Source organism: Borostomias antarcticus (genome assembly GCF_949987555.1).
Source record: "Borostomias antarcticus genome assembly, chromosome: 1".
Taxonomy (NCBI): domain Eukaryota; kingdom Metazoa; phylum Chordata; class Actinopteri; order Stomiiformes; family Stomiidae; genus Borostomias; species Borostomias antarcticus.
The window spans coordinates 51,678,545-51,701,142 of NC_140234.1; the positions used below are offsets into that span (position 1 = coordinate 51,678,545).

Genomic DNA, 22,598 nt, shown 5'->3' on the forward strand with positions numbered 1-22,598 from the left:
TCCCAGTCTCCTTTTATCAGCATAGAAACCATTTGTCTTGGTTGTTCACTCAGAGTGCAAAAGAGACATATTTACAGACTGCATATCTTGTTAACTTGTAAGTGACTGCCGTCACATTATTATAAAAGTTGCTGTATCCAGACGGTGAAGTGATGTCATATTACTGACGTGGACATGGTGTTTGTTACTGACAGCCTCCCCTGAGACGGACGGCAGAGAGCTCACCTTGCGCAAGAGGGCCACAGCAACAGCACTGACAGAGGAGAGTTGATTCTCTCACATCACTCAAGCATGTCGGGTATTTGAGCCGGCCAAGGCATAGAGCTGGGGGAAAAACAGTCTTTTAGGTTTACCGTTACATTTTACACATATAGAAACAACACAACACATTTACGTCATTATGTGAGGTCATCGCAAGTCTCAACCGAATCAGAAATCATCAGGACGCCTGTGGTCATCTAGTTGGAGATGCTGTAGAGAGTCTGTAGGTCTACCTGTGTGCCGAGCATGAGGTCCAGGATGCTGGAGGTGACCTGCTGCAGACTTGCCATAGGAGCTGACCAGCAGTCGAAGGGCCAGCTGTAGCTGGCTGCACTCCAGCAACATGGAGGCCAGAGGAAGTTTGAATAGTAGGCGGGTGAGGAGTGATGAGGGTACGACTGGATCACAGGACTGAGGATGTATGAACTGCAAACGGTCCTCTGGCTCAAAAGAGCAGTGAGACAGACAGGAGTAGTCCAAGGGGTAAAGCTTTGCATCTGCAAAACATGTTATGAGGAAGAAGCAGATACGTTATAGCTCAGCTGTTGAATTTCAAACATGGTGAGACATTAACGTCTGATACCTGACCTGCAGGGGTTTTCCACCCTGAGGAGAGAGGGGGAAGACAGTTGTAGATCTCATATTGGACTGGAAGGACAGACACTGGGTCCAGGACAATGCAGTTCTCTTTGAAGACACCCTGGAAGCTCCACTGAGAGTATGGATCCCCCTCAGCCTCCTGTCCAACGTCACTAACTCAGCGGACGCCTGCCCACCTACAGCACTGCAGCTGCCTGGGGTTCTTTCTGAGCGCCCATATCTCAACATGGCATCCATTGGCACAAACTAGGGGAGTGTTGTAATGTTGTGAGACTGGTAGTTTACTTCACCTGAGGCTTTTGGTTCCATCGATTATACAAAACAAACACATTTTAACACCTTGAACCAACCATTCCCTAGAGCCATTATTCATTCACATTCTTTTTACTAGATTCATATTTACATATTTTGCATCACCGGTCATAAATGTGCCATTCAAAATGACAATGTCACAACATAAAAAGCACTTTCAATTTTTTTATTTTATTTCATCAGTTTTGAAGAGTTCATGTTATCATCACCACATACAAAGTAACAGGTTTATTTAAGAAATGTGGTTTGTGTGTAGATTGAGTTTACTTGAATTGCACTTATTTTTCATTTATTCTCATTCAAATACAATTGGCAATATTTAAGTAACTACAATCGATTCAATTCCATATAAAAGAAAACAAAAAATGACATCCACTCAAAGCATACCTACCATTCACAACATTCATTCAGATATCACTCACTCTCCTACTCTGCACGGCCTCTCACTCTGTACAGGACAGACACTCCTTAACATACAGAAAGTCACAGAGAGTCAAACAAAGGGGAAAACAATAAATTAGAAGGTTGCTCTCTTTCTCTCTCTACTTAGACAGGCTGGTACCTGAATGTGTTAGTCATTGGGCTGTGGGGGTGTGATTAGGATTTAGAGGAATGTTTTCCCCTCGCTGGACGGTGTTGAACATTTTCTGGCCCTATTCAGTAAAAAAAGTCAAACTGTGGCCTCAATGTCCTTGGGTGGAAAACACAGGGGGGGGGGGGTTGGGAACAGAGATGAACCCTAGTAATAATAATCAGATAGGTAAACAAATGGCTCTATCACGATTGAGCTCAATGGACATGAAACCCACAAGTGGGGTTGAACTCAAGAATTATTTTGAAAGGATCATATTCATGAGACCTCATATACAAGCAAATAAGATGAGTTGAGAAAAACATGAAAACAAAATATTCAATATGAAGAACATGTTGGGACTGGTAATATAAATTAAGTTGTCATCTACAGTATATTTTATGAGATGTTAAATACTTTTAGACAAAGTTGTTTTTTTATGTATAGAAAAAGTAGATACAATCTCACCACCGATGATTGACATTTCTTTAGTTCTCTTGGCGTTTTCCCTCACCTCTGCCATTGGTTAACCTACAGTACTCATTAGTACTATACTGTACATAGAAGGCCTTGGACTGTAAGCTAAAGGGCTGGGTTTCACAAAAGATCCGCAAGAGAACGGTGCGCGGTACGACTGACGTTTTAGATTTGATCAACTTCAACTTACTGACGGGAGAATTAATATTTCCACACATTGGGGAAACTATTTTTGAATCACTATTGTGGGTACACACAAGCCAGGTATCGCAGGCACTTACTCAAAATCATTTTACACGTTTTTCATCAATCCACCATGCATATCATGTGAAAATATCATTACATGTTTGTGGGTAAGATATAGATAGATATGATATGATAGATACACTGTAGCCATTTATGTAACCGAGAAAAACTGTGATGATGATGATGTACTATTAGCTAATTTGCATGTAATTTGCATGCACATCACACTTTTGGGGGGTTGCTGAAATAGCTATAGTATAACTATCCTACCCACCAAATACTGATATTTGTTACATCATATGCATGGCGGATTGTTGAAAAACACAACAAAAAAGACATTGAATAAAGTGCCCCTTACATCTTAGCCAAAAGGGTGAGAACCATTATCTCTAGTTTGCCCTTGGCTAAGAAACAGTGCATTACTTACCCCCAACCCCCCCGGATCTGGTTCTACTGTTCTCGTTCATACTGCCTGAGTATCAGGATGGATGCAGATTATAATCTGGAATAGATCATGGTCTATAATCGCTACATTTATAGTCCCCCACACCCCACCAATGGACTGAAGTGGTGTGTCTAACTCTACAGCAGACAAGGCACAGTGTTTGATTCTTCCTCTGCAAAGGAACTGGACTGTGGCAATATTGATTTCCATCATCATAGATATTGATGATGGCTGACATTCCCATGAGTTTCAAATCAGTTCGTTCATTTGTACTAGATCAAAATAGTATCAAATAAATATATGGACAGGATGATGCTGGATGAGCTTCAGTGGTTAGTTTGTGTGTGTGTGTGTGTGTGTGTGTGTGTGTGTGTGTGTTTGTGAGGATAAGTACGCTTCTGAGTTGCACAGCTCTGCCCAATCTTGAGGGTGCGACCATGGACAGAGCAAAGCGATAGGTCGTTTGGACGAATCAACTTGGGACAGCATCCAGAGAGGATAGCTATAGTCTATGAAAGGGAGCCCTCTGGTGGCCTGGAGAAGGGCAGATCTTAGAAAACAGACAAAGGCCTCAGCAGACAGACCAACCAACCCATCCTCCTTCCCTCTCCCTCCCTGTCCACTAGAGCGGCGCCACAGAGAGCAATCCAGGCCAGCCCGTCGGTCACAGAGATGGCGGCGGCAGTAGTACGACAGTACTGGTCCAGCAGTGCAGACCACAGGGCGGCCGAGCGCGGGCGCCCTCAGAGTTTGTTGGCGTAGAGCGTGTCCTCCTCGCTCTCGCTGTCGTCCTGGAACTCGTGGGAGAGGAGGGACTTCTTGGAGCCCATGGAGGTGAGGCGGATCTCGTCCTCGTAGTCGTCGCGGTCCTGCCGCAGACGGTGGAAGCCGTCCTTCTGCCTGTTGGATTTGGCCGAGCACACGCACCAGATGATGCAGGCCGTCACCACCAGGGCCGTCATGGAGGCCGCTATGGGGGGGGGGGGGAGGGAAGAGAGGAGAGGAAAATAGATTAGGCCCGATGGACAGTCAGAGGGAAGAGACAGGAACACTAAGCATTTAATGCATGACTAAAGACAGGACCAACTGAAACGGTACATGCTCCTGGACAGTCTGTCACCGGCCTCTTATTCCTCTCTAATCCTCCCCCTCGGGCGCCGCCCAGGGACGCTGTAACAACATTACATCTCCAAGACGTGCAAGGGGACACGCATAGAGACTGAATATGACTCGAAGGCGACTCAGCCAAATCTATCATTCTCCACATGAGGTAGAATTTCCTCAGCTCACCGGCAGTGGCCACCACAAACTCTCTGGGCAGGCCGAAGATGCGGTTGTCCATGTCGAACTCGATGATGATGGAGATGGCGGCGTCGTACGACGATACCACCACCTGGGAATGACGAGGCTCTTTTACAGGACAGTTTCAACCGACCAAACTGGTACCACACTGCTGCAGTTATAGGCTGATTACACTTTTTTTTTTTTTACTACCGGACCCATAATTGTATTAAACCTATAATCGGCATAATCAAATATACTGTATTTGATAAAACGGATGCACACCCACGCACGCACACACACTCAGACTGACCTCCTTCCGTTGCTGTTGGTAGCCATCGGCTACAGCCTCGATGTTGTGGTTCCCAGGTGCCAGCAGGGCGTGGAAGAAGCCCCCCGCTGAAGTGAAGACCCTCACCCCCCCGTTCAGCACGATCATGGCCCCCGTGATGGGCTTCCCACTCTTGTCCTTCACCACGCCACGCACCCCTTTATGGACCTACGAGGGGGTGTTTAGTATCAGAGACTGACTTGATCATACATTCGAAAGTCCTCCATTTTCATGCCAAGTACTTGAAACCAATAAAACCGACAAGACTCTCCATGGCTGTGTGTACTGACCTCCACCAGCATGCTGAGCAGAGACTTCTTGTTCTCGGCCCAGAGAATGGCCAGCTGCTCAGCCGGCGGGAACAGGCAGCAGCCCGTGTACACGGTGATCTCTGGACAGTGGCCGAAGTCCACGCTGAAGTCCTGGAACACATACAGCATGCACTCGCATGACCGTCTGGGAAACACACGGCGGTCTGGAGCAAAGCAAGGTCAATGACCTTTTGAAAGAGCCCAGCAGTTCCTTTAATCAACCAGAAGAGGTCTTGATAAATGCTTAAATAAATCAAGTCAAATAAGTTACCTTCATACTGCCCATATGACTTTGCCTCTCTGCTGCCCTGAGTACCCCATTAGGAATGTTCCCCACTGGAGGAGAGGAGGTTGTATGAGGAAGAGAGAGAGAGAGATAGAAAGGGGGGCGAGAGAAGGGGGGGGGGGGGGGGGGGGGGGTCAGTGAGCACATACACATACGATCCTCTAGAGCTCATGTCATTGCCTGACCTGAAAATGGTGTACGATAATAGTACTGTTGCTACGTACTCTGGCCGTTGTTTGGACATCCTGTGTCCCCGAGCTGCATCTTCGGATGGTTGCTGGCATACACGTTGGCCAGGTACTTCAGAGTTTCTTCATTTTCTACTGGAATGAAAAGGCCAAGAAACAAATCCAGTAAATACTACATCAACTTAAAACAGGAGGAACAATATAAAAAGTGACCTGGAAAAAAGATAGTTGTGTGAGTACTGCATTCAATAATGTTGGAACAGTGGTCAAAGACCCTTTGTTCCAGATGTTTTCCAGCCATATAAGTTCCATGCATGTACCTGGCTGTACAGGCCTGTCATAGGGGTAGGTAGCCAGCAGGGAGCCTCCATCCAGGGACACAGACAGAGTGAAGCCTCTCTCCAGGATCAGGTCCATCACTGCTCTCGTCTCCGGCTGGGCATCCATCACACGCTGGGAGGCATTGCCTACAGCACAGAGATATAAGCCAATGTCAATACACGCACGCACACACACACGCGAACAGACACACACACACACACACACACACACACACACACACACACACAAACACCTTTCTAGCAACATTATATGGCGGTGTATTTAAATGTACAAGATAAAAAGCGCTTCAAGCCCACGAACAAACCAATGAACATAAACAGACCGAAAAAGTCGGTGTCCAGGTCTTTTCCGTGAGCGTTGGCCATGCCCACGGGGGACGAGCACTGCTTCTCCTCGGCCAGCTCTCGTCCGTCTGGGTTGATGGAGGGAAGGATGACGATGCGAGTTTCGTTTACCAGCTGAAGAGAGGGGCGAGGAGAGGTTGAGTAGCAGAACACATATAGTGGAGGGCCTTAGGGATATTTTTGTGCAAATTTGTGCAGAATTACCAAATTTAGCCCAGATATAGCCCAGGGCATTCTCTAATGATTTAGCGAGACGCATGAGCCGGAGACCCCTGGGATAGCCATGGCGGCCAAATACAATATGGCCACCACCATAGTGAAAATAGTTTTGGCTACAACTTTTGATTCAGATGAGCTACAAAATAGACAGACAATGTCTGTTTTATTTTTTGGGACGATTACAAACACATTGGGATGGCTGGGTGTGCCTGAACCCTTAATTTGGTTATTTCCAAGATACCTTGAAATTTTGTTTTCCCATAACTTTTGACTCTGTTGGCAAACTTGTATGTATTTTATGTTTTTTGAACATTAGAAACACAGTGGAATACTCAGATTATGATTGAATCTATCTAGAGCACCAGACTAGGGGTGGGAATCTGTAGTGATCTCACGATTTGATTCTATTTAGATTCTTGGGGGTCACGATTCGATTTTAAATCCATTATCGCCGATTCGATTCGATTTTCAATTTGATGATTGAAAATTCTATGACATTTCCACCCTTTGACTGCAGTAACCCATTAAATACAGGGGTTCCCCTTGATTTTTTTGAATTTGTGAATCAATCTTCTCCGGGTTTTATTTTTTTGCACTGCAGTCTTTTCCATCCCTTGCCTGTGTGGCTAGAGCCCCGCTAGCACGTGCGTATTGTCCAATTAAAATATTGACATTGTTTTAGCTAGATTCTGTCACTGTTATGGTCCCAATTAAATTTTAGGCTGGCCGAATAAGTCGGCAGCAACAGCTTCGTTCTGGGCACGATACGGCTTCTGATCTGCTGAGCTATCTGTGGATCTGATCTAGCTCTCTACTGAACGATTTGCCTTGTAGCAAGAACTGTCTAGTGGATGTCCAAAACAAAAAGAAAATAAAGAAAAAGAAGTTTGAAAAGCTGAACTCCTGCAGCAAAATTCCAACATCCACAGGTTACTGAACTGAGAACTGAGACTGATGATGCTGCAACCGGCTGCCCGTCCCTGACATCCACAGCACCATACAGGAGGAACAAAACTTAAACTTGGTCAAAGCCCCGGGGTCCACATTGTCTTAATCCGGCCCTGCTTACATTTTTCATAGTCCAGACACACCCAAGCATTCCAACCTGTTTCTAATGTTCAAAGTTTGCATTTGTAGCTCATCTGGTATATATATTTATTATTTACCTTTTTCCGACAGCGTCCATATTGGATTTGGTCAACATGGCGGGAGTCGCCAGCTTTTTAAATTATATTAGCAGGCCCGTAGCCAGCCTTGTCCAAAAGTGGACCGTATCATTTCGATTTGTTGACGGGGGTGGGGGGGCGTCAGGTTATTTAGATTGTTGGCCGATTTGTTGACGGGGGGGGGGGGGTGATTATTAACATCTGGGCCAAATTTGGTGATTTTGCACATACTTAGCCTCATATCTTCCTAAGTCCCTCGGCTAAAACAGATATTCATAAATAAATAGGTGTACTGTAGATGTCTGAAATGCCCTTGGAACAAGTCAGCTTTTATCTATGCTTTTGGAATGTATTCATTTGAATGCGCTATCAATTTAATTACAGCTACACAGGCCATGTGGAGCTGACAGTTAGGATATGACTAAGCTTTATCAGCTGGGGGGTTCTGGATCTGTCTATCTGCAAAGACGCACCAATGAATCTAATTGAATATTTTAGCAAGCAGAGCTGCCGAAGGTTAAGGATACTTCAAGTTAAAAATCTATTCTTTTAGTGGGAGCTGAGCAAATGCTTTGGGCATTTACCCCAGCCCTCTGAGTTAGACATTGGATTCTGGTTTAGGGACAGCTCTAAAGAACGAGCGCAAATTAGGTTTTATAGTGGTAATTGATGTGGAGGTGTCTTACCCGAGTTATGGCTGGGTTCTTGCCGTAGTTCATGCAGAGGAAGACGGCAAACTCCAGCAGCAGCTCCGTGCCTACAGGAGCGTTGCCGTGGATACCTCCAACAAAACGGATCTTGGGCTTGGAGGGTTCTGGCTCATTGGGCCGGTTGGAGATCTCCAGAGCCCAGATGGTTCTGAACTCCACGCTCTGGCCCAAACTACACAGGAGACCACATTTAGTTATCTTCATTTACCTTTCTTTACAATAATTTAAAGTTAAAGGTTATGGGTTAAGCATTAGCGTACAGATTAGGATCCGTCAGAGTTGAGCCTACTAGTGTTGTCACGATACCAAAATTATAACTTCGATACGATACCTGCTAAAAATATCTTGATACCGATACTGAAACGATATCACAGCAAAAAACTAAAACATCAGGAAAAGTAGGCTAATGGAATAATACAATGTCAGGTGTAGCCTACTGATCTCAGTGTTTGCTGTCTGCTGAGGCGGAGCAGGAATATGAACTGTTTAAACTAAATAAATTACATATGTATTTAATTGTAATATTTTATTCATTTAATTAAAAAAAACACCTCTACTTTGTAAAATAATAAGCTTGGGATGCTACAATTATAAGCTGAAAGTGTCTGCTCTGCTCCACTAGTCTGACACTCAGATTGAATTGCCATTCAGATTCAGGGGTGGGAGCCAGGTTACTGATCCCTCTCCTTCACTCTGTCCGCGTGCAAATTGCCAAATAGGCGCCTTTTCTTTTGGAAATCCTCCACCACCGTCTAGAGTAACAAACTGAGTAGACCTTTCACTTTCCTTCGTGAATGTTCTTTGCAAACTAATTTACAACTTTTTTCTCCGTTAGACTTGTTTTCGCCCCAAAGGTTTGCAGAAATAAGTGAATGGTCTGAAAGTAGTTTGGTGAGCTGGACTGACAGTTGGAACGCGCACTCTGCTTAGGGAGTAGCAGAGGGACAGGGAAAAGCAGAACACCCCAGAAGGACAGAGTAGCAGAGAGGGAGAGAGACGCACGCACACTGCCCTGACACACTGCCTCGACGCAACTTGGAAACACGGCTCAAGTACCAGTACGAATAAAATGGGCTATTGTACCGTTTTTGACGACCGGGTATCGCGGTACCTTTCTAGTATCGGTATACTGTGCAACACTAGTGCCCACTGTTCAGGTGGCCTTGGGGCAGGTCTGAGGTTTAAGGTCAGGGGTCAATGTTTACCTGTGCAGAGAGGTGATGCTGGGGAAGTTGAGCCTGAGCGCTTGCAGAGTCCGGGACATCCCCTTGTAGTTTCTGTAGCGGAAGCTGCTCTGCGTGGCTGTGCTCCTGGCCAGCTCGTCCAGACCCCCGCCTAGCGACAGGTTCCTGATGAAGCTCTGGAACTCCCTCTCCTCTGGGGCACGGGGGGCTGCGGGACCGTCGGGGTTCCGGTCGCTAGACCCTGAGCTTCCACGCGTCAGACGGAAGTTCACCTCCTCCGCTCCCTGCTCTGGCACCGTGGCGTAGATCTTAACGGGGTTGTACCTGGGGAGAGGGGGTGTGTGGGGGGTAAGCAAGCAGGTATAGGCCGATCTATAGTTCTAGGCTAAGGCGATGCAGTGGGAACTGTCATTAATGCCAGCCCTCCCTCTTTCTCTCTCTCACCCCCGCGCGGAGGCAGTCAGTTGGTACGTTCCGGGCACCAGCAGCCTCCAGTACTCTCCTGTTTGGGTGGTGGTGACGTTGTGGTCGATCTCCTCCACCGTGATGGTGGCGTTGGGGATGCCCATCCCGTCTTTGATGTCAATCACAATGCCCTTCACTCCCCTGTGGACCTGTGGACACACACACACACACACACATCGTCGTCATCGTAGTCTATGATTGGGTGTGTGCATGGGTGTGTGTGTGTGTGTGTGTGTAGACAGACCTCATGGATGAACTGGAGTAAGGCTCTGCGGTTGTTCTCCCAGTAGGTGGGCAGGTCCTTGGCTGGTGGGTACTTGAAACAGCCCAGCTCGATGGTCACCTCGAAGCAGTTGGTGTTTAGGTAGTTCCAGTCCTGCATGCCACCTGCAGAGAGCACCGACAGACACACACAGACAGACAGACAAACAGACAGACAGACAGACAGACAGACACACAGACACACACACACACACAGTATATATTATCATTATGTTACTAACAATAGAAGTTAAAGTGGCAGAGGTGGACTTTGAACAGAGAGGGTGTGTATGTAGTGACCTTGAGGGGGACATACCAGGGACATTGTACCAGTTGGCACCGTTGGTGATGCCGTCCTTAAAGACCTCCCCGGAGTACATATCTTCACATGGGTGCCCTTTGAGCATCAGGGCATTCTCCTACAAACACACATGCACACGCACATACACTAATGAAATGCACCTTGTAGAAATTGAAAACAGTGAATTTGTCATAGCAGAACTTTTACACTGCTTACTAGTTTCAACAAAACCAATTATGCTAACTGCTAAGATGGGCATTGGATAGAAAGCCAAAAGCTGACCGAACTCTTGAGCCACCTGAACAATACCAGTGATGTCTACTAACCTGGGAGTAGGCTTTGGACACCTGTCGAAAGACTTTGTCGTCAGGAGACTTGCTATACTGTGAGATGCCATCCTTATCGTCATCGTAAGGGTAGTTGACCACCAACGAGCCTGCACCAGAAACACGCCAGAAACTCAGCTTTATCTACTGTGCTGAGGGACTATAAAAGTCCCTGAACAGATGTTTTTGTTAACTACTGTAGCACACGTACACATGAAACATGAGAAAATCGCTACAATCTTTATAGCACTTTATTTATAGGAGAAACATCTTCAATGCTCTCGCCATTTATAGCCGGATACTATGGTATACAGCCTAGCAATGCTAAACCAGGCCAGCCTTCCCTGCCACGGACACACTTGGCTGAGGCTCAATGAGTTGGCGGAGCTAAAGGCTTGCCTCCGTGAAGGTTGGCTGAGAGGACAAACGGAATGCTCCTTAGCCAGTTCATCACAGCGACGGTCTCCGGCTGCCTGGGGTCGGTGATACTGACAAACTGGTCGGGGAAGTTGCGGTTCAGATCAAAATTGTTGCTGTTGTTGCGTCCGAAGTAGCCCCTGTCATCACCTGTGAGAGAACGATAAGAAGGCACTCTGTAACAATAGGCTAGTTCCATTAAAAATGTCTTAAGTGCTCAACTTCCTGTTTACTTCCTGTTGACTTATTCATCAGTCCGCACCAGGCTAAATATACTGTAGGCCATACAAGTACAGCCTACAGGCTACACGCATAGAATCACACAACAATAACTATATGCCACAAACCTTTGAGCAGTTATGTACTTTGTAATATATACAGTAGTCCCCAAAAAAGATAGATAGATTTTTTTTTTAAAGTTTAAAAAATAATAATAAAAAAATAAGAAGACTATACAGTGAGGATACATCCACCTTAATCTAATACTTTACAATAAGTTTTGACAAAATAGTCAATTAAATATGCATTTATGTGCCTTAGGGCTTTTAACTGTATTTTTCCTACAGGTCTCAATAGCCTGACTGGCATGTGGCCTGGCCACGTTCTGAGCACCAATCCATTCACAAGGACAGCTGATCCCCACAAGATACACACGTGACGTATTGACCTACAAAAATACACTTGCTACACACTTGCTAAAGATACACTACTTGCTAGTGTCTGTGTGTGTCCTCTCTTACCCTCCCTAGCAACCTCGTAGCCGTCTGGGTTCATGGAAGGCATGATGTGGATCCGCGTGTTGTTCACCAGCTCAGTGACCTCAGGGTCGCTGCCGTAGTTGATGCACAGATACTCGATGAGTTTGAGGAGCAGTTCTCGCCCCACCACCTCGTTGCCATGCATGTTGCCGATGTACTTGAACTCTGGTTCACCTGGTGCAATGAAGAAAGAAAAGGGGAAATAAGGGAAAGACATTGAAACGGCTGTAAGAGTATCAGTAGGGCAGTTTAGCAGGGTGGTTTGAACTCATTTACACCGGTGTTCTCAATTCATTGCCATCATTGCCACATTTGTGGTAGGAAACCCCCCTCTTGCAAGAAGTTGCAAGATTACAGCTACTGCACAGCACTGGATCTGGGCGTTTTGAGGCGTAAGAGGAAGGAGACAAACTACCTAAATTTAAAAATCTTTGAAATCATGCGTCTGAAATCCAAACAGTACAATGCCTGAGTAGGCATTAGCATGTTTATTCTGCATCACCCGGGGCTTGAACTCGCAACCAGACACCAAGGGAAGGTCATATTCTTGTTTGAGCCAAGTGGCAGTTTGACCTAAAAAAAGTATGTCGCAGCTAGATATTTACACCATAGGAAACCTATATGAACATATTAACAGGCCTACATACTGTGGTGGGAATGAGTTGTGGGACTTTGAACTGAACATGGATTCACTGATTGACTGATTTGATTGGATTTAACACAGGTGGAACTGATTGAGATAAGAGACAAAAGCCTGGTCAGATGAGATGCAAAGAAGAAGAAATTAACAGCTACACCAAACTAGATGAAGTAACAGTAACAGCTACCAATTAAAAATATTGTTAAAAATCGTGTCACACGGCACAATGGAGAATGCATTAGAATTTTTATTCTGCTTGAACTCTTTTTGAGCTACCTGCCATGTGAGAAATCATACAGGTAGATGGTTTCACACTGACTTAAACATCACAATCACAAGGGTTGCATGTAAATGTCACAGGTGCATGTAACATGGGAGGTTTCAGCAAGTTTCCACAAAAAAGGCACCACAATGGGCAAAAACCAAAACCAAAGACTAACAATAAAACCAAAGTATACATTCAACAAGTGGAGAACAAAAGACAAAGCTTACAGTACAAGCTTACAGACTTACAAGTTGGCACAGGACAACAAAAGGGACAACACACAGCTACAGTACAGCAAATAATGAACAAAGAACAGGAGGGGAGCTACATGTAGGCTATTTATACACAGACTAACAAGACAGGTATAAACCAATCAGTGGCACAGGTGTCCTCTCAATCCGAGTCAATTTAGCCAGTTGTAGTCCTAGGGTCCGCTATTGGGGCGGGGTTGCCAACAACAACATCTCTGATTGGTGGATACATTGCTGTCGCACTATAGGATTGCACTATAGGAGGAGTATTTTTTCCTGTATGAACAGCAGTAGTTTGAGGGGACAAAATGGGCTTCGAAATACTGTAAAAAATTCTGTCTTTGAGATAAAATTCTGAAAATTTTCACACTACATCTACCATGTCATTTTTTTTCAGATTTTTTTTTCATGAACATTGGATATTTATTGAGCGAGTATTTGCAGTAGCTGCATACAGTATTGTTTACAGTAAAACATTTAGATGCGCGTTGGGCTCAATTTTGGATATTTCAAAATTCTGTGAAGATTGTTTGTGGAGGACAGTCTGAAGATGTGTAGCAATTTGGGTCTCAATTGACCCAAAAATGTGTGAGGCATAGGATTTAATAGGTTTTACAGTTTTTGAGGAAAACAGAGAGATGGACTTCATAATTCCTGCCAACTCAAAGCTTATAGAGGTTTCTGCTCACTTGGGCCTACATATTGGTGGAAGTTGCAAAGTGATAGCACATGTGGCTGATTTGTTAGGATTTTTTAAACTTTAGATGGTTTGCTGTAGAGCCACCATCACTACTATTGACCCACGATGCCAGTTGAGGACTTCTGGCGTAGGACTGGACCTATGTGCAAGGTTTGGTGATTTTTCATGCATGGGAAGTCAGACTTCCTAGGAAGAAGAAGAAGAAGAAGAAGAAGATTCAGAATATTGGGAAATACAAGAGGGACCGGCAGCTGAGGCTGCCCAGCCCCTCATTACTGACCTGGAGGAGTCATATTCCAAGGTTTTGCCTCGTGACAAAAAAAGAGCTAGAAACCAATGGATTTCAATGATTCAATGTCAGACTGGGCTTTCCAAGATCAGATTTCATACCTTGCTCGTGGACGCCGGGGTTGTCCGATATCTCCATGACGAAAAGCTCACGGTCCTCCACAGACTTGCCGACCTTGTAGAGGCGGGTGATGGAGGGAAACTCGTTGCTGTACCTTCTCAGGAACAGCTCCATGTCACTGTAGTCATGATGCCGGAAATCCTGGGGCTGGATTGGCCGGTGCTCCGGCTCTGCCGGGGTATCTGTGCTCTCATTGGTCCCCGGGGACACCTTGGTCTGGGTGGTGCCCTGGGAAGTGTTGCTGGAGGGGACTGCGGTGGGGGCAGGGGTTGTGTTGGGGGCAGAGCCACCTGCGGATGCCTTGACCAATGGCGCCAGGGTGAAGTTGAGCTCAGTGGCTTTGCCCTCGACTACTTGGATACCTGACACTGTCATAGGTGTATACCTGTTGCCGAGCAGACAAAAAGAGCTCTTAGATCGTCCTCCACAAGGAAGTATTTGGTGATTCACAAGGAAGTCTTTTCCAGAAGGAAGTTCTGGAAGTTCAGTTAAAGGGAGCTCCTAAGAAGGTAGTTACTTAATACAGCATTCACATTGTTATCTTCCTTCCTTTTTGATAAATGCAGTCAGGCTGAAAATGAAGAACCGGCACAGCATGAGGACATCATGTCCTCACAGCTGGCTACTCACCCCGGCGTGATGGCTGAGATGTTGTAGGTGCCAGGGAGCACCAGGCGGTAATAGTCACCAAACTGTCCCGTGGTCAGGTTGTGTTTGATGCCTGCCACCACGATACGGACGTCGGGGAGAGCCGTGCCATTGGTCGCCTCTCTAACAAACCCCTTCACTCCTATATGAACCTATGAGCAAGAGTTTTCATGAATGGAAATCTTATCGCTTTCAAAGTTTAGGGGTTGGTTTCCTGGACATGAAACTCAAGAGGCCCTTTCAATGGAAGATGGTCAACTCACACATGCTTTAATGTGGAACTAAGTTTAATCTGTTTCCAGGAAACTCTAAAGGCTCTAAGGTGCCGTTCCCCTACATAAAAAGCTCCTACCTGTTCCATATAGGCCAGCAGGGACTCCCTGTTGTACTGCCACTCTTTGAGCAGCTCGGAGGCTGGGGGATACTTGCAGCAGCTCAGCTCCATGGTGATCTCCAGACAGTTTCCGTGCAGGTAGTTGTAGTCCTGCATCCCCCCTGAAAGTGTATGTCGAGATTTTATAAGTCTTTATAAGATTTTATTAACAGTTGTCTTGTTAATGTTTCTCTGCTTAAAACTGCAACAAACAATTTGACTGCTAAAGAGAGACGGCTCAAAGAAAAGTTAACTTGACTCCTAAAGGCCAAGGTTATGGTCCGTCAAAAAAGTATTTCCTGCATGATTATTGGCCTAATGATAATGCCATACATATGTATAATATGAGAATTATGGTAAACATTTGGCCTTAATACTAGCTGAACCTTCTGACACGAAAACAACCTAAAATCCTAAATCAACTTCAGTAAATGGTCACCATGCCCAGTACTAAACAGTGTGGCCAAACTGTGTGACCAGCCTTCTTCCTCAATGGCTGGCAGGAAGGGTGTGTTTGCTGTGTCAGAGAGCCACCTGCTGCCAGCTCCCTGGTCTGCCCCGCCCACCCAGCCAGCCAAGCAGCACCAGTCAACACGATAGGCCCCTGGAGGGCTCACACTGTGGGTGCCGGCAGCTGATAAAACCTACAACCTCCACCCACCAGTCGGAAATTTGATGCATACCCCCCCTACACACACACACCCACAAGAAATCAAGTCAGTCGACTTTCTAAAGAGATGACAACACAAACCTTCCACACACAAACACTACTGGGTCTGGTTGTATCTTGAGCTACAATTAAGCAAGCATTCCTGATAACAAATGAAAGCCAATACCCTTTGCCAACGAATGGCAAGATAATAAATGAGCAAGACCAAACCAGGCAGAATTTCAGCCATATTAAATCACAGCAGCACAAGCACAGAGAGCTGCAAAGCTGCCAGCTAGCAAACCTGTTGAGACTAGCTGGCAGGATGTGGCACAAATGCGGGAGCCCTGTGCAGGCATTTTGGCCAAGTGGCAGTGGGTGGAGCCTTAAGCTGGGACCAAAAGCTGGGTCCAAATACAATATCCATGATGACACACTGGTTTTAGAATATCTAGAACATTTTAGAATGTCTTGAATGTTGAATCTTGAAAACTTTCAACATTCCAAATCAGCAGTCACAAAGCAATCAAATTTTGTTCTAAAACTACTTAAAATCATCTAAGCTGTTGTATGTGAACCCTGCTTTAGATGAGGGATATACGTGCACCTGTAATCTGGGCCTATCCATCATCTCTAGCTCTAATCTGTCAGGAGGCACCAGCTAAAAAACAATCTCCATTAAGGCATTTTAATCCAGATGGGTTTAATATGTACGTGCTTGGGCTACACTCACACGCATGGAGGGGTAAAAGGCAAGAATGTAGATAGTCAAGCCCCCACACACACATAGCCTCGTGTCAGCTAAGGGCGCAGCTGTTGAATGCAACTCTTTATAGCCAAAATGTCGTTTCCAGAATTTGCTTACTCTGCAGGTATTTGCAGGGCTGTGTTCAAGATGAGGCTCAGCAGGGGACCCCATTTTCCATTGAAAACATTCAAAACCTCTGCCTCATTCTTTCTTCCAGCTCTCATGGACTGTCCCTCGAGTGACAACGGGTGGGAACATTAGCAAACATGTCAGATGCCATGCTGTTAGCTAATTGTCAACGTGTGCCAGCCGCAATCTTATTGTGCTAGGCTGGTGGCAGAACAGATGAACAGGGCAGTGCCTGTGTGTGTGTTTGTTCTGGGGATGTTAGGGTGGACCTCAGAGGCTTAGTCCCGTGTGATGACACCAGCACCAGCAGGTTGCAACAGGATTATGTCCTCTTTAAGCAATGCCATTTACGTTCCTCGCGGTGACTGCATTGAGAACAGTCGCTAATATTAAGGATGATGGTTATCTTGTTCCTCATTAAACCATCTGGCTACTTTGTGTAGGAAGCAGCTTTGTTGCTGTTTTGGAAGTAGGTTGTGTTGAATCAATACCAGCTCATGGTCAGGTGAGGGTGTGTGATGATGCCTGAGCAAACATGCTGCAGACGCAGACCTGGGTCCTGATAGCCACACCCCGGCACATCCGCCCTCCAGGTAGGATACAGACACACACACACACAAACACAGGCACATCCGGTCCTGTGGTTCAGCTAAAATCTCTGTCTCTCTCTCCCTCCCTCCTCGCTCCCTTCTCTCTATCCATCTCACATCCTGTCCTGTGGTTCAGCTACATTTCCCTCTCTCTCTCTCTCTCTCTCTCTCTCTGCTCATCTGACTCATCTGACTCATCCTCAGGACAGACTCCCACGAGGCCCGGCACATTCAGGTATTGCGTAGGAGGTAAGGAGTTAAGTAACTTGCGTGTGACGAAACACACTTCTGCACTTCTTCCGCGTGCACACACACAACTATGTTCCGTAGGGTTGGAAACAAAAGAGAGCAGAAAAAGAAGCCTTGTTGTATGTTGTTTCCTAGCTAGCTCTCTGGAAATGAAACAAAGGTGACCTAACACAACGGAGTAGACAAATCTGTGGAGTTCCAAGAACAAACAAACCAAGACAGCACGGCCCGAGTTCCAACTTCCTGAATAAGCTCAAAAAAGAACTAACTTCTACCAGGATATTTCATCATTTGCCTACACTGCATAACCCTAAGCCTAGTTTATTCCAGAATGTGATAACCTGTAATTATCCATGTGGGCCTAATGACACTAAAATAATTTCCATCATGACATCATGAGCCAGTGCCAGCCACACTTTTTTTCTCTTACACAATAATCTATGGGACAAATTTATTTGCACATTAAACATTAAAAGTAGATAACTGACTGACTTGGAAAAACATAAATCCGGGCATAAAAGGCTATATTAATTATTATTATTATTAAACACTGTATAAAAAGCAACCGAACTGAACCACTACACACATTATTTTAGGACAGACTGAGGGAGCCTAGTTAGGGTGTGTAGGCTTAAAAGGTGAGTGCACACTGCAGCCCCAACCAACGCCAACAAACACCAACATTGGATTGGTGTGCCATGTTTGTTGGTGAACATGCAGAATTTTAAGCTTCTAATATTCCAACAGCTGCCAACTTTAAAATGTTGGGTGTTGGGAGTTGTTTGGCATTGGTTGGGCAGTGTGCAGGCAACTTAAATTACTTTTATTAAGAAGTAGAGACGACACTCAGACTCACTGACAACCTTGTGTACAAGTGAAAAGTACAGTAACAGTTTTAATCATATTCAAGAGTTGAGTATTAAAACCAACAAGCCCATGATAAAAAAGGCCATGAAGCATCAGTTGGCTATGATTAAAGAAACATGACCTTATCAGTCATCTCTAGATGACATGTCACCTAGACCTTATCAGTCGAGTCATCTCTAGATGACATGTCATGATGACATTCACCTCAGATGCTATTATCCTGTTAGGATCTTCTGATTTCTTCTTACATACGACTATTGTAATGTCCTCTAGAGGCACAATTTGTTCTAGCTTTTCCCGGCATGAAATTCAGCATAGCCTATCATTTAAATTTTAGCAAATAAATTAAAGCATCAGTTTGACAAGTGTAATCATTCATTAGTCTAATTAGATGGCTCTCAGGATACTTTAAAATTTGTCCAATTCATAATCTACATAAGGGGGTATGGATAGCCAAACATTTTCTCTGTAGTGTCCCTGTGTGGTTCCTGTGTGAAAAAAGCTCACATATTAATCTAAAGCCATTTCCTTAGTGTCTGTTGTGTTGTTCATAGTCATAATGCTGCTTATGAGACCCTGGAGGTTGACGTTACAAGACTGGCCAAGTTCAAGTTTAACTATGATTAATGATTAGGCTATTGGAATACAGGATACCAAACTAGGCTCTGGTCAAAGGAGAGACCATGGTACCAATACAAAATTAGGCCTTAATGTTTTATAATGCACGTGTGCATGTCTGTGTGCCTGCCCTGTGTGAGCTGCCAAAAAACCTCACAGCCCAGTATGTGTGGTCAGGTTACTGGGTGACACTGGTATGTGTATTGCTGAAGTGAGTGGTGGTGGGTGGGAGGATAGACAGCAGTCAGCATGGAACCCAGGTGGTGTAACCTAGCTCGAAACAAAGCGGAAAAAAATGTAACCGGAGATCAGCGTCTGTATATGTGAGGAGAGAAGAGAGAGGAGCTGTAAATACAATACCAGCTCAGACTGTTAACTCCCGCACAGTGCTGTGCTAGGTGATAGTGATGTTGGTGAAGTCTGTGCAGTGAAAATATAGACTGCACTTATATAGCGCTTTTATCCAAAGCACTTTACAATGAAGGCCTCTCATTCACCCATTCACACACACAATACACACACCAATGGCGGCAGCTGCCATGCAAGGTGCTATGCTCATTGGGAGCAATTTGGGGCTCAGTGTCTTTTCCCAAGGACACTTTGACATGTCGTCAGGAGGAGCCTGGATTCGAACTGCCGACCTGCTCTACCTCCTGAGCTACAGCAGGCCCAGTCTGTGACTACACACAGGGGTGTAGTGGGGGGTAAACACAAGTAAACTCAGTTTACCCACTTCTTTAAAATGAGGCTGAGAGTTTATTCACCTATTTTCTGATCAACTGTATTAATCAATGAGGAGAAACAAGGTGGGTAAACTTTGCACTGGACAGAGATAGCCCACCTCTGTATTTACCACTACACCCCTGATGACGCAAGCTAGACACTATAATTATCTATGGGAGTTAAATCAAGACTACTGTAGAAAAACTAAGCAAGACTGTTCAGACAGCTTCTTTTGGAGTCACTCAGGCACTATACAATTCTGAAAACTCTCTGTGGTCCCAGTCTTGTAATATTGCCTGCTGATGTTTAGAATTACAACAGTTACCCAGTATTGGGCCCCCAGTGTTGAAAATGGGTGAATGTAGGCAATGCCTAGAGTGGAGAAAATTGGCGTCACACCGATTAGACACACCGACGCAACCTAGATGTCACAGAATGACCTCAGGCTATTGTGCCTTTGTGTCCACTGACAAAAACAACATTGTTTACTGACGCAAAGTGTGTATCTGCTATTAAATTCCCGTCATAAACTGTAACTTGACCATTATGCTATAACCATAGCATTGCTGTTCAAGACGCAGTATGCCTCCATGAACTTACACGGAAAGAGTTCAGTGTCTCAAAGAGTTCAGAGATGAAATTACCACATAACGTGACCTCACAGATAAAAACAAAACCCCACCGGGCTTAATCGCCATGACAACCAGGAACTTGTTCTACCCTTCCACAATACCTGTGATTGTTTGGGAACCAGTCTGTGGCAAAAAAAAGAGAAAAAAAGCAAGGAAAAGTGCCAAACATTTCAAAATCACTCAGTGTGGAAAAGAAGGTGATCTCACCTGGCACGTCGTACCACTCAGCGCCGTTGGTGATGCCGTCTTTGAATTTCTCCTTGGGCGTCGCGAGACATTTGGGTTCGCCCGTGCTCATAACCGGGTGGTTCTTGGCGTAGACACGCGCCAGGTACCTGAAGAGGCTGTCGTCATCAGAGCGACTGTACTGGCCCTCGGCCCTGTGGGAGGCCGAGTCGTCAAAGGGGTAGCTGGCCACGACGGTGCCGCCGTGCAGATTACCCGACAACACAAACCTGCGGGAACGTAAAGGAATCACTGTCACTTGAGACCAGGGGAAGCAGCCATTCTGTTTCCAAGCCTTGGAAAGTTCTACAGCTTCAGTAAAATGTTATCTAGATACAAAACCCTCTCTGTGTTAATTAAAGCATGCTCTATAGTTAATGTTGTTTTCTGTCCCTGAGCACTCACAACACTGAAAGATTCACTCCATGAATGTGCCTGTGCTGTTATGGTATGTATATAGCACATCAGGTAGGCTGATGAGACCCTTACAGTTTCGGAGTAACACTTCTAGCTGTAATAGAACTTAGCTAGCTACAGCTTGAATTGGGTTGAGAATGACCAAACCCCCACAGTTGTTTATTGATGGCAGGGAGGGACTGGATTGTTTGTCTTCCACCACTAAAGCCCCTACTCATTGATGCAGAGCAGTAGGGTGAGCAAGTGATTGTAATCTGGTGTTGTTTGAGGGCATTCCAAGCGATTGGCTGGCAACTAGGCCCCTTGGTAAACAGATGGAGTCCATTTAGATTGTAGAGGCCAACATATCACATCTAAAATTTAGGCTGGCATAACGTTACTTACTTTTTCTCAAGAATCCAGTTTATGACAGCAGTAACCTCAGGTATTTTCTCTGGACTGACGTTTATATCTGAAAACTGATCAGGGAAACTTCTGTTGAGGTCAATCTGATTGGCATTCTGACGACCACCGGCCTCTCCACTGCAGTCCTTTTCTACGGATTTCTCAAAGCCGTCAGGGTTCATACTTGGCATGATATAGATATCCGTGGTCGTCACCAACTCCGTGATGCGTGGGTCTGTTTCATATTTTGTGAGCAGGTGCTCAACAAGGTACACCAATACCTGCCTCGAGATAGTTTCGTCCCCATGCATGTTCCCCACGTACTTGAATCTGGGTTTCCCCGGTAGGTCAATGTTGGGCTCCTTTGTGATCCGCATCACCCACAGTTCCCTACCTTCCACGGACTGGCCTATACTTGACAGGCTGGCAATATGAGAGTATTTCGAAGCGAGGGACTGGAGAAGCCCAGTTAATTCCACATAATTGTAGTATTTGTTGTAGGCTTCCACATTATCTGACGCTTCTCTAACCAGCCTCGCCTCGCCGACGCTAACACTTGAGATGACAACAAAAAGAAGAAGAAAGCCGAAAAGTGACACGCACGGTTTCGGCGCTGCATACAGATACCCCCGTGTCGGTGTTGCCATGTTTTCCTTTTTCTACCTAATCACCATTCACTCTGATGAGATATGCAGCTATAGATTTAACAGTAAATGGTTCGCTAGCACAAAAATTGCTAGCCGTCCGTCTCTCTCTCCAATAACAGAAAGGTTGACGCTAGATTGGACCGGAGGGAGAGGGGGAGGGAACTCCGCTTCACGTCATCAAACGCTCACAGCGGCATCAACCAATCACAGCAGCGTATGGTTTCTGTCATATAATTCAGTTCCCTACGACCAAGCCCCCAGGATCAGCTTGGCGCATTGAAGCCACCATGGGCTTTCAGGCCAAGCCCGGTATTGCAAGTCATGTCACGGCATGCGGCCCAAGAACCCTTATTTCCCATGTTAGTGGATGATGATAGATAGGGCTAGAAAAGGAAAACAAAATTTTTCTGGGTATCATTCAGCATCAGAGACCAATCTTATCAATATAAACTTTTAATTCAATGGGGTTTTGGGGTTTTTGAAGCCACCAATACCTGTATCGAGCCATTTAAACATGTGCTGTGCACGAGCCTCGGGGACGCGCTGGTCGCGCGTTCGTGAGTCCTGCGAACTCGGGAAAGCACGTCACCATAGGAAGACCCGCCCTACTCTGCCTCTGATTGGATAGGAAG

At 45.5% G+C, this 22,598-nt stretch overlaps 1 protein-coding gene across 2 annotated transcripts; it reads right to left on the reverse strand.

The window, feature by feature from the left end:
- Positions 1–1,324: 1,324 nt before the first annotated feature.
- Positions 1,325–22,070, reverse strand: cpda (carboxypeptidase D, a). Of its 2 annotated transcripts, none has more exons than XM_084439301.1 (21): positions 21,320–22,070; positions 20,501–20,748; positions 15,068–15,210; positions 14,698–14,867; positions 14,049–14,452; positions 11,785–11,976; positions 11,027–11,194; positions 10,628–10,737; positions 10,317–10,419; positions 9,984–10,126; positions 9,719–9,888; positions 9,296–9,598; positions 8,067–8,262; positions 5,974–6,109; positions 5,630–5,776; positions 5,346–5,441; positions 5,107–5,171; positions 4,815–4,946; positions 4,507–4,692; positions 4,203–4,305; positions 1,325–3,882 (listed from the first exon to the last, which is right to left on the reverse strand). In XM_084439301.1, exons 1-21 carry the CDS (start codon positions 21,964–21,966, stop codon positions 3,656–3,658), a joined length of 4,089 nt encoding a protein of 1,362 aa, XP_084295427.1. In that variant the 5' UTR covers positions 21,967–22,070; the 3' UTR covers positions 1,325–3,655. The 2 variants fall into 2 exon arrangements, with proteins under 2 accessions (XP_084295427.1, XP_084295426.1); XM_084439300.1 differs by having other exon boundaries at positions 5,346–5,444.
- Between the last annotated feature and the right edge of the window lie 528 nt (positions 22,071–22,598).

Bases quoted from the DNA above. Each gene is read 5' to 3' on its own strand.
- cpda (XM_084439300.1), bottom strand. From the start codon at position 21,966: ATGGCAACACCGACACGGGGGTATCTGTATGCAGCGCCGAAACCGTGC. The intron at 10,420-10,627 runs GTTAGTAGACAT...GTGTGTTTGTAG, and splicing joins TGTCCAAAGCCTACTCCCAG to GAGAATGCCCTGATGCTCAA. The intron at 4,693-4,814 runs GTCAGTACACAC...ACCCCCTCGTAG, and splicing joins TGCTCAGCATGCTGGTGGAG to GTCCATAAAGGGGTGCGTGG.